The 12,249-nt window shown below is 37.6% G+C and overlaps 1 protein-coding gene across 2 annotated transcripts in view; it reads left to right on the forward strand.

Moving 5' to 3' along the window:
* The window catches only part of CNTN3 (contactin 3), a 238,226-nt gene that overhangs the window by 134,511 nt on the left and 91,466 nt on the right, over positions 1-12,249 (forward strand). Inside the window, exons 1-5 of one of the 2 annotated variants that reach the window (XM_024747092.1) lie at positions 3,159-3,256; positions 3,784-3,968; positions 7,863-7,999; positions 9,132-9,261; positions 11,721-11,871. In XM_024747092.1, coding sequence (XP_024602860.1) covers positions 3,159-3,256; positions 3,784-3,968; positions 7,863-7,999; positions 9,132-9,261; positions 11,721-11,871 — 701 coding nt within the window. Of the gene's footprint in view, positions 1-3,158; positions 3,257-3,783; positions 3,969-7,862; positions 8,000-9,131; positions 9,262-11,720; positions 11,872-12,249 lie in introns of those variants that run through there. The other variant, XM_024747093.1, reaches the window with a different exon arrangement.

A 12,249-nucleotide genomic window follows, 5' to 3' on the forward strand; every position in this document is an offset into this window, starting at 1 on the left:
CATTAACACCCCCGTGGAGCCCCATTAGCAGGTAGCAACCTGGGGAAGTGCAGCCACAGCACGCATGCACTAGTGTGCCATGCAGTAGGTTCTTCTCAACTGAGACGTACTTGGGACCCTTCCGTGTCTACCACAGTCCACTCTGTGATTCTTGCATATGCACTTCTTCATCCTCATTTTGGGAGCAGCCTTAAAATGATTTTAATTTTGATATCCTTCCCTTACTTCTCTTAACAGTCATTACTAGGTCATATAGGCAAAGCTGCCACAATATTTCTTTAACAGTATAATAATAGTACAATATTTAAGTAGTATCCATTTTAATTTGGAATTAAAAGAAATACTACAAATGCAGTCTTGTTTTATTTGGTAGCAAACATTTTCAGTCAAAATTACATAGGTAGTATTTATTCCAAGTTGTTGCATGTAGCTGTTGTTCATACATTCTTCTTGCTGTATAATATTTTCTTTCATGAATTTATTAGATTTTAGGATTTCTGAATCCGTTTTTTTCCATCAGCCATTCTCACTTTAGTATAAACTAGTTTAATAAGATTGACTTTTTCTAATACCCAGCTAAGGTCTATTATGTCAGGGAGCAGTAGATGTTTTACTCCCCCTGGATTAAAGGGAGAGGTACAGTCATATTCACTTCATAAATAGAACACTTTGGAAAGCAGAATAAGATTGCTTTGCTTCCTTTAAAGCAAGGGGAGGTTATGGGGCCGTGGGGAATGTTGGGATGGGACTGGATACTTAGAGCCAAGGGAAGAGCCTAAAGGTTTATTTGCTTTTACAGCTGTCAGTTTTAACCATCCCAGAACACATTAAGCCTACCTTACCAGCATTCTTCAACTCTGTGGTTTGTTCAGCAGTAGTGCAACAGAAAGCACCATCAGGGTAGACAGGAAGCCAATTGTGGAGTGGATGTTTGAGATACATTCCTTTTCATACAATCCAACAAACAACTTTAGATTTCACGATCTATCACATGACTGAGTGGAATTTCATGAAACTCTCTACTGATATGATAGCATGACATAAAGATCAGTTCGAGATTACAAACCATTGTTTCTGAACATCTGCACAGTATGCCATCGACCTGCTAACCTTTGGAAATCATCAGTATTTGCTTTGAAAGTGGAAGAGAGGCACAGTCATGTTTCATTTCCATCAGGTACTTAACTGCCCTTTACCCTGTTCCCCTTGCACATGCTCTTCCCTCCACCTGGAGCACTTTTATCCCTTCATATTCACCTGTTCTTTAAGACTTGTTCTTCAGGCCTGAGAATGTCACCACTCCTTCCCTTGAAACCCACAGGAACTCTCACCCAGTCCTGACACATATCTCATTGTATTTTTGTATTGACGTACTGTCCCCCTCTACCAAGCAGAAAGACCCTTCACCGTTGGAATTATGCTTTAAATACATTTTTGAACTTGTTATTCATTAAAATCGATTTTGATTACATATATTTTCTAAAGATTCTCTTGGAAAAGCATTACAGTATGAGCCAGTGCCGTAAGGTTAGTGGAATTGTAAAAGAAAATAGGGCCACGAAAGAAGGAATCAGATAAACCAACCACAATAACTATACTTAAATAACAACTTGCTTCTAAAAAATATGGGCAGCTAGAACAAAGCAGCATAGTATTATTTAGTCCTCATTATCTCAGAGGAGGAAAACAACAGTTCCTTTGGGGAAAGTTAGTTTTCCTTGATCCCAAAGTTCAGGAAAACTCTAATAGTGGACCTGACGTAGGAGATAGTAGCATAATTTTAACGTAATTAACTCAATAAATATTTATTGAGGACTGTTCAATGTTCTTGGATGTTTCAGTTTGCTAATTTTAGGAGGGGAAGGCAGGCAGGATAAAATTTGACATTATTTGTTTACCAAGTGGTGGGAGGACAGATAAGTGAATAGATCATTGCATAAGAAGTGGTAAGTCCTTTAAGTAGTATAAGCATAGAGTTGCTCTGTACAGAAGCACTTACTCAGAGGATGACGGTTGAGGAAGACTTCTCTGAGAAGGTGATTCGTGATGTTGGAGCCAAGCTTTGAAAAACATTTGGAAGTTATGACAGAATGGGGTTTGGTGTTGAAAAGGAAAGAAGCCTTGGACAGAGAAAAAGGACACTGCAGTCCTTATTCATCTTATTATTGAAAGTTTGTACACTTTGACCAACATCTCCCCCATTCCCCTACCCTCACCAGCACAGTGATTATATAGTAACGTTGTGTTGTGTACTTGAAATTGGCTTAGAGAGTAGATCTTAAGTGTTCTCACTACAGAAAAAAAAATTAATTTTAAAAATTGAAAATAGTAATTGTGAGGTGTTAAATATCTTAACTTGACTGATGTAATCATTTCACAAAGTGTACATATATGAAATCATCACATCGTACGCCCTAAAAAAATGACGTTGTACAACCTAAATACATGCAGTGTTTATTTGTCAGTCATACCTTAATAAAACTGGAGGGGAAAAAAGGAAAACAGGTGTTTCTTCAGCCCCTCAATGACTTTTTCAAGGGAGCCCATGAACTGCAGAGTAAGCAGATTTGGAAGCTTGGGTAACTGTCCCACTTATGCAAAACCCGTATCTGATACAGCACAATGCCATGGCCACAAAATACTTTCCAGTCAGTTATAATTGAATTTGACCTTTCCCATTTATTAAGTTACCATTTCTTGTCTCCTGGTAGTCAATAAGTTTAAGATTGGTGTCTATGCTACCAGGGTACCATTAAGTAAATTTCCTCCCATAATTTTTGCTCTTTAGGCTATTTTAAGAACTCATAATACATTGTATATTTCGGTTTGACTAGAAATGTCCAAATTGGATACAGAATAAAAAAGCCTCTCGTTTTATATAATGTAAAAGGCCTAGTGGTTTTCTCAGAACTGCTCTGTAAGCCGTAACTTAGGAATCACAGAATCCAAAGTTCCCACATATTTATTAATGTCGCACGTTTGGCCCAAGGTAGCACTGCTTCTAAAAGTACCTACCAGACGGCTAGTGAGTAATTCAAATCATAAGGAAGAGTTAGTTCAAAACAGAGCAAAAAAAAAAAAAAAGTTTTAAGAAAAATGGGACAATTCCAAAGGAAACGTTGAAACCATTAACTTTGTTTTGTGGATTCACAGGAGTGATGGGTGAATATGAACCGAAAATAGAAGTTCAGTTTCCAGAAACTCTTCCAGCAGCTAAAGGTTCAACTGTGAAGTTGGAATGTTTTGCCCTTGGAAAGTAAGTTTTGTAACATTTATACCGATACGCTAAAATATTAGGTTGCTGTAAGAGATCAAGATAGCTTTTAACAGCCTCTTCTTTTCCTTCTTTTCTAAAATTTTCTTTCATTTAGAAGCAAAGAAAAAAATAAAATACAGGGGAAATGCACATGTATAATTTAGTTTGAAACTTTAAAGGAGATTTACGGAGAATGACTATGCCTGCCTAATTTCATAAACTAAATTGGTGTTATTTTTCTTCTGCTTGTTCATTTGTTGTATTATAATACAGTGAGTATACATTAGACCTTTTTCTCTAAATCATGAATTAACTAGAGAAAATGCACAGTTTATTTTATTAAAATATCAACCTAAAGAGATAAATCTTTGCATTTGCAGGTTTATGTGACTGACAACTGGCTGTGTTCTGCATTTGAAAATCTGTGCCTTTTTTGTTCTATCCTAAGAAAGTTTTATTTTGTCAAGCGTAAAAGGCTTCCAGACATCTGTTTAAAATAGCAAATAACTTGACAAATTTCTTCTTAGTCCTGTACCTCAGATTAATTGGAGAAGAAGTGATGGACTGCCTTTTTCCACTAAAATTAAATTGAGGAAGTCCAATGGTGTGCTTGAAATCCCCAACTTCCAACAGGAAGATGCAGGTTCCTATGAATGCATTGCTGAGAATTCACGAGGAAGAAATGTCGCCAGGGGGCGTCTGACTTACTATGGTGAGCCTTCACTTTGGGCATATTGGATTTTTAACTTTCGATCTCTCTAAAAGTTATTGTTATTGGGACTGGGTGGGGGTGAGTAGGAGGTTTTAGCAGAATGCCAGTGTCCAGTGTTTTCTGTTCTACATTTTGTTAAATGAGGATATTTATCACAGAAGGAATTTAAAAAAATTAATTTTTGCCATGAAGTTGGAGGCATGATATACTCGTACTGCATTTTAAACTGATTGATATGATAATGAAATATTTCACTTTTTTTCCTAAGAGTAACCATTTACTCACTTAACCATAACAAGGGGAGATCTTTCTATCTGCCCTTACCTCTAGAAAATGGGATTTTGTATCTTTCTTTATGGTCTTTACTAAGCAGAAAGAAACTGTCTACTGGGAAAACTTGCAGTTACTGCGTTAGACAAACCACATAAACCCAGGCTTACTTGACTTCCTCAGTGTTATTCTATCCTTTCCAATAGCGTAGGTGTACCATGTTTGCTGCCTTTAATTTGTAAGCACATTTATTTGATGTACTGCTCAATTTGGGTAAAGGAAGGTTAGTAACGTTACCTTTATTTAAAGTCTATTTGTAGGAAAATTAGATTATCCTTTTTCCCCAAACTTGTTTTCAAATCCCTTTTATTAAAAAAATATATTAGGTGTTTTGATGAAAGCAGGTTTTAGAAAGCAGAAGTAAATGATTTTACAAAATGTACTATTAAATATGGGAAGATGTAAGCTCAGTGAATATATTTTTGCAGTTTAATCATTAGAAACATTGTAAAACTAATAGGAATCGAACACTTGTGAAAAGCAAATGGCAATATATTCTGTTTATCTTAAAAACTGGAATTTGAAATAATTTTCAGTGCAAACTTGTACAGCATATAAGATGTTTCAGAGAGGAAAAACTTTGCAAAGACAAATACTAAAATTATAGAGCTTATTATGAACCCCTTCAAAAGAATGTGAAGTTTGTACGTACATTATGTGTGATTAGATTGACACTTATTTTATGGTAAGGTTATAGGATCCGTCTGGAACAAAATGGAGGCATGGTTTAATAGCATGGGTCATTCCGTGTTCTAACTCTCCCATCTTGTAACAGGATTAGGTTAGAATACGTAGCACCAAGTTGGAGTTTCCCAGGTGTCAGGTTCTACATGTTGGTGGGATGATACGGAGATAAGTTGGGGACACTTAACCCACGTGGCTGTATGGCTCTAAGTCGACCGCAAACAAGTCCTAGTTTATTTTCTCCTTTCTAAGCAGCCACTAACTGACCCAGGGTAAGAAGTGACCATGACGGGAAAACACAGGATATTCCAACTGTCTTAATGTTTCAATAGGAATGTTTTTATCTGTATGGAACAGCGACCCTGCACAAATAATAAAACACTTGTATGGCAAGACATCCAAAGCTAAGTTGACATTTATGTGCCTTATATTCAGGTCCTGGCACATTTTCTCTGTGGTGTGTTTTCTGCCCTTATCTACTTTTTCCCTTTCTCTGCATGTTGGTTGCCCTTACCGTCACAGAATGGCTACCAACAGTGGCTAGCACATTAGTTTTTGTTCATCCTTCCTTTGTCTAAAACATCTGGCAATTCACTTCTCAAATCTCGTTGGCTGCGTGTTCATTCCTAAACCAATCACCAGCTAGGAGAATTGGCTTAAACAACTTAAGAGCCTCTTTTTGGAACATGGAATATGGTCAGGTTTCCCTGGATTTTGTGGACAGTGCGAGGTGATGGAAGAGAGGATAATTCAACGAAAAGTTGGGTCATCTTAGAAATAAGAGAGGAAATGGATGCACAATAGACAACCAACATAATCCACTATTCTTAGTAAATGAGGTAGACTGTTGCTTTAGTCCATTATGTAGGTAATATGATATGTACCTAAGAAACAAATTAGAAATAATGAGATAAATGGACTTCCCTGGCAGTCCAGTGGTTAAGACTGCACTTCCACCGCAGGGGACGCGTGTTCGATCACCGGTCGGGGAACTAAGATCCCACATACCGCGTGGGCCAGCCACACACAAAAAAGAAAAAGATAACAAGAAAAGAAATCAATGAGATAGAGAGTTTCATGAAAGCTACTTTACAGTTCTGGCTTAACACTAGTATATTCAGGGCTTCCCTGGTGGCGCAGTGGTTAAGAATCTGCCTGCCAATGCAGGGGACACGGGTTCAAGCCCTAGTCTGGGAAGATCCCACATGCCGTGGAGCAACTAAGCCGGTGTGCCACAACTACTGAGTCTGCGCTCTAGAGCCCTTGAGCCACAACTATTGAGCCCACCTGCCGCAACTACTGAAGCCCACTTGCCTAGAGCCTGTGCTCCGCAACAAGCCACCTCAACGAAAAGCCTACCCACTGCAACGAAGAGTAGCCCCCGCTTAATGCAACTAGAGAAAGCCACGCACGGCAATGAAGACCCAACATGGCCAAAAATAATAAAATAAATTTATTTTTAAAAAAAGACTAGTATATTCAATAAATGCTGCGCAGTTCTCTGCTTATCTGCTCTAATATTTCATGTAAAAAATGGTCCAGTAGGATATTTGAATCTCATATGATGGAATAAGGGGAAAAATCACGATAAATGTACCAGTTGTAATCTCAGGATTGGCTTGGTCCAGCAAATTATCCTCCCATTTGGAGAATAGTAATATGAGGAGCCAGTGGAAATTTTTGCTAGAAACTTGAGTCTCAGTCAAGGGATCATGTGTGAGTTTATTTGTAGTCTCCATCCACCGAGGCTGAAAATTCCTGAAAGAAGAAAATGTGTTTTAATATAGAGTAGAGAGGAGTGATTTGGGACTGAACTACACTTCAGACTGGGCAAGTCATTTATATTTTTTAAAAAACAAAATAAGGTAAAACTCAGATGGGTACATTTTCTCTAAAAGCGAAATAGCTATATTTTCATTTCAATTTCAGTTATAAAAAAAGCAATTTTATGAGATAGAAAGGGAAAGACAGACCTTCCCATGGTTGAAATTAAATAGAAATAGATAAACTGTTTCTCCATATGGAGGAAGCAAATGTAAATCCTGAAGTACACATCCCATGCGTAATGCAATGTGAAACCAGGAAGACATCTCACCTCCTAGTCTCGGGTCTAAAACACAAGCTGAGACTTGGCTGAATATACTGTGAGTATTGAATGACTTTCATTATGAGTGGTACATTGCTTTCATCTGTAAAAGGATTTCCCAAGTGTCTTCTAAAACGTAAGTAAAAATGACAGATGAACCTGATGCCACTGATTTGCATACATCATTTAAGGTGGCACGAGTTACTTCTTTTTCATAAAACATCATTTGATTCAAATTGAAGCAATTTATCCATCTTTCCCTGCCTACACTTTCATTTGCACAGAGGTTCGTAAGATGTTCACTAGTTTGTATTTAATTAAGAGTTATTTCTAAGTTGAAGGAAATATTTTTTTCCTCCACTGTAGAAGTTTCTCTTCTATGGATGCTGATTTTTAGTGCAAATTTAGACTAGTATCTGCTGTCATTCACATATTAAGTTGTTATCAATTGTGATCTCATAATTCAAAAATGCACTTGGACAAGAAAATCTATTTTGTGTACCTGCGTTTTTTTTCTACTAATAGACATCTGAAGAATGTAATACAGTGCCCAGAATTTCAAAAGCAGAGAAAGCATAATGAGCTTGACTTAGGGAAAGGCAGATTGTAACATCCATCCTCAAATATAGAAATGTTTCATATACCCACTTAGTAAATACTTAGGGAATTAAATATAATTTTAGCCACTATGCTTACGTTAATCTATTATTGCCCATAGTCATATCCATTTATGTGGATAAAGTATTTGTTTTTTATTGTGGAGTGGTTTGAATTTCTTTCCTTTTTCATTGCAGCAAAGCCTCATTGGGTTCAACTCATAAAAGATGTGGAAATAGCTGTGGAGGACAGTCTTTACTGGGAATGTCGAGCGAGTGGTAAGCCCAAACCCTCCTACCGATGGTTGAAAAATGGAGAAGCCCTTGTGCTCGAGGTAAGGTAACATGCCTGCTTAATCCACCCTGTCCCCACTTTGTGTAAATAAATGCCTTCCCTAGTGACCAGTGCCAGAGTCAACTGGTGAGTTTGCATACATTCGTCTGAACAGTTCATACCACGTTCATCTAAGAAGTGGTACAGAGGTAAAAAGGATAAAGTCAAGTACTCAGTGTGCCAAGGAGGAAATATTTTCAATATTGAATTTCATTGGGAAAAGGTGATTTTATGAATTTTGTACATAAAATGATATACTGTCAACCCATGAACAGTGCAGGCGTTAATCCTCGTATAATTTATAGCCTGTCCTCTGTGTCCTCAATTCCTCTGCATCCACAGATGCAGCCAGCCAGGGACCATGTAGTCCTGTAGTATTTACTGTTGAAAAAGTATCTGCAAATGAGTGGACCCCCGTAGTTCCAACCTTGTTGTTCAAGGGTCCACTGCACTATTTTTTTTCATTTTGAAATTAGAGAAGGCTTTATGTTGATAAAATGTAGAATATAATTTCCTTTCTCGTGTCTGATAACTTGCATGGCCTCTGGAGAAAAAATGTATCGATTACTTCATTACCTTGTTACATGAGTACTTATTTTCTCAATCACTTCTCTTCTCAAGCCAGGTAATTTTTGCTCTTTTTAAAAATTGTGTACTAAGTCAGTTATGTTCCTTCAAATTTCTACACATAACCATTCATAATACCTGTGAACCTTTAATAAATGTGTTTCCCAGGACGCTTTTTAATACATAATGTATAATATCTTCAATTTGCATGATTTTAAAAACTGGTGAGAACCTTTCCGGTTGATGGGGTGGGAAGCATGGTAGATTTCTTAAAGTCTGCAACTTTATCCACAGGGAAAAATGAAATAGTTGCAGTGTTTTACATTGTGCTTTGTTATTTATTTTACTGATATACTTTTTGACTGAAGGACGTTTATTAGTATTTCCAATGTCTAGCTGTTAAGTCATTCTCACTGTTTCAAATAAGGGAAACGTTTAAACTTCAGGTCAGCTTGCCTAATCCCATGAGAAAAATTAAGGAGGTTTGTGTATGATTGATATAAGATTCAGTGGTTATCTTTTTTCTTCTAAAATGGTATATACAAGACACTTTTATTATCATCTAGGGGAGAACACAGATAGAAAATGGTGCCCTTACAATATCCAACCTAAATGTGACCGATTCTGGCATGTTCCAGTGCATAGCAGAGAACAAACATGGTCTCGTCTATTCCAGTGCTGAGCTCAAGGTTGTGGGTAAGACTAATTTTCTTGTCTTATTATTTTTTTTCTTAAATCCTCCATACTTGCCAGAAGCAGAAATATTTACTTTTCATATTAGATTCCTATATCTAATAACATTTTCAGTATCACAGCAGAATCATACAGGGTTTCTAATCAAGGCACACATTTTAATGATTTCTAAGGGAAAGCAGCAATTATGACCAGAATTAAGGCCCAAAGATTGAAGAAGAGAAGCAATAGGGAGAGAGTGTTGACCTAAGACATCCTTATTATCCACCTCCAGCAGTATCAACTAAGTAGTACCTTTTAAGAGAATAAGTGACTCTGGTGTTCTCTGTTGCTGGTCCATAAAAGTAAATATCAAAATTCAAATCAGTAGTTTTTTGATCCAAAAGGAGTTGTCTTTGTCTTTAATAACTCTGCTGAAAACATCAAGCATTCGGCAGACCAAAGCTTTAATTGACCAAGGCTCAGGTACTTGAAATTATGAATTATTTTTTTCTTGTACTTTAGGTATAGGAGAAGAAAGGAGATGTTATTTCATGTTTAGGGCAGTTGTCCAGAAAAACAGTTTAAGATGCAAATGACTTAAAGTCCAACCAAAATTGTCAGAGCATAACATAGTATGTAAAATAAGAAAGAAAGAGGGGGTGGGGGGAAGGCAGGGAGGGAGGGAGAGAAAGAGGAGGAGAAGGGGAGGAAGTTTATTGCTCAGTGTTATTAAAATGGAGAATTTGGATTTCAGCTGGACTTGACCCAGGGCTCAAACATCATCACCACTCTCTGGCCCCATATGATGTTACCCAGCATGTTGTTTTCATTACCACAGTCAATCTAGTGGCAGAAGGATGGCTTTCTTAATTGTTCAGATGGAAGTCACAGTCCTACATGTCATTGGCCCCATGTACCTGATTTGAGTCACGTACCCATGGTTGGTCCAACCCAAATGGCCAGAAGGTTGAAAGGCCCTGATCTAACTCAGTATTTCCCAGCTGGGGATGATTTTGCCCCTAGGGGATAGTGGCAAATTCTGGAGACCTTTTTGGCTGTCACAGTGTAAGGAGAGGGTGGGGAAGAAGGGAGCTAGCGTGTGCTACTGGCATCTGGTGGGCAGCTGCCAGAGAAGCTGCTAAATATCCTACGATGCCCAAGATAGCCTCTCACAACAAAGTCCTGTCTAGCCTGAAATGTGAAGTGTCTCACTGAAAAACACTGGTTTGAGGAAAACAGGTCTTTCTTGGTGCCTGGAAGTTAAGAAACAAATCATATGCACCAGGAAGACTGAAGCTTGGGAGGGGCAGATCATCAACTGAAAATCTGGCTAGTGTTATCCATGACAGAGAAGTAGGGTGTCATGACGGAAAGAAAGTGGGATTTGCCCATATCTTAAGTCGAAGCATGGCTGTGCTCTTATGTTAAATTAGCCTTATAAGCCATAGTTTATTCATCTTTCAAATGGATGGGTCCCTACCCAGTGTTGCATGGGGTTTTCATATGGGAAAATATATGATCTATGCTTAAAAAAAAGATTTCATTGAAATATACAAGTGTTTTTCATTTGTGTTAGTGAAAGTTACTCTCTCAGGATCCTAATTCTTAAGGCCAGCAACCTTTGGATAACGTGTCTTCTTTATCTGCAATCATATATATCCACTTATAAAAAATAAGTTATATTAACTGGGATATGACATAAGACAGGGGATTAGATATTTGGGGAAATGCACTCTGTTCTTAACTTTTTTCTGCATTTGCGGTAAAAGGAAGGATGATTTTCTGAGTTAACATACTTAATTCAAATGATACATTTTTGTGTCTCTTGAATGTTCAGGTATTGTTTCAGGATCAGCATTCCGTCCATTATTAGCCAGCATAATGTTTTCTACATATTATAGCATTTAATGGAATATTGTAACTTAGTATAATAATGCATGTTATAATATATTTCTCCAACTTGGAAGTTAAAGCTAACCACATGAAAATTTTGTAATAGATCTTGTTACTGTTTATACAAGAGAATAAGAATTCAGTACTCAGCCTTCATTCTAAAAACATTACTGAGCATCTAATGAGTGCCAGGCCCTGTGCCACATCTGTGTCCTTAAAGTCACAAGAGAGACCAACCGTACTGTTGTCCTCATGGAACTAACTTTCAAGAACATTCTATTAAATGCTTTTAGTTTTAATAAACTCATGATTGAGCTATTTTAAAACTTCATAGTAAACTTTAAAAATTCTCATATAAAGTAATTGTCTCAGGAATTGGAACTTGCCAGAAAACGCAATGGGAGGACTTACTTTTTAAGCATTGAAAGCATCCTGTAGGTGCTACCCAATCAAATAAATCAAGTACCAATATCTTATGTGTCAAGAAACTTTAAAAAATCATAAAGTCAACCTTTGAAATTTACGGGAATTTAAAGAAATGAAATCAGACATCGAATTGTCGTTCTTTCTTCTTTCATCCTTTTTAGCTTCTGCTCCAGATTTTTCAAAGACTCCGATGAAAAAGTTGATTCAGGTGCAGGTGGGCAGCGAGGTCAGCTTGGACTGTAAACCCAGAGCTTCCCCCAGGGCGCTCTCTTCCTGGAAGAAAGGAGATGCACCTGTACAGGAGACTGAAAGGTATTCTGTTGTCCAGAAAGGTGGTGATTTATTTGCTTCTCACTTTCCATCGTGATGCCAAAGTAGGTGTTCAGTATGAAGTGAAATGCAGTAGCATTTCAATAAAATGTGAGGTGTTCCAAGAACCGCAATAGCAGTATTTTTGTTTGTAATACTCTCAAGATGATACTCACCAGTTTTGAAATCTAACAACAGAGATTTATGTCACCTCTTCCAACATAGAATATTTTAGAAAGGAGTTTCCTCCCCATTTGCCTGGTAAGACTCAAACTGGGATGACAAAGGAATGCCAGCCCTGGACCCAGGCCCTCTCTCAGCTCCTGGTGGCCCAGCATCACAGGGCAAAGAGAATATATGACGGCAGCATATGCCAGATGA

The sequence above is a fragment of the Neophocaena asiaeorientalis genome, unplaced genomic scaffold (genome assembly GCF_003031525.2).
Source record: "Neophocaena asiaeorientalis asiaeorientalis breed wild unplaced genomic scaffold, Neophocaena_asiaeorientalis_V1.1 scaffold130, whole genome shotgun sequence".
Taxonomy (NCBI): Eukaryota; Metazoa; Chordata; class Mammalia; order Artiodactyla; family Phocoenidae; genus Neophocaena; species Neophocaena asiaeorientalis.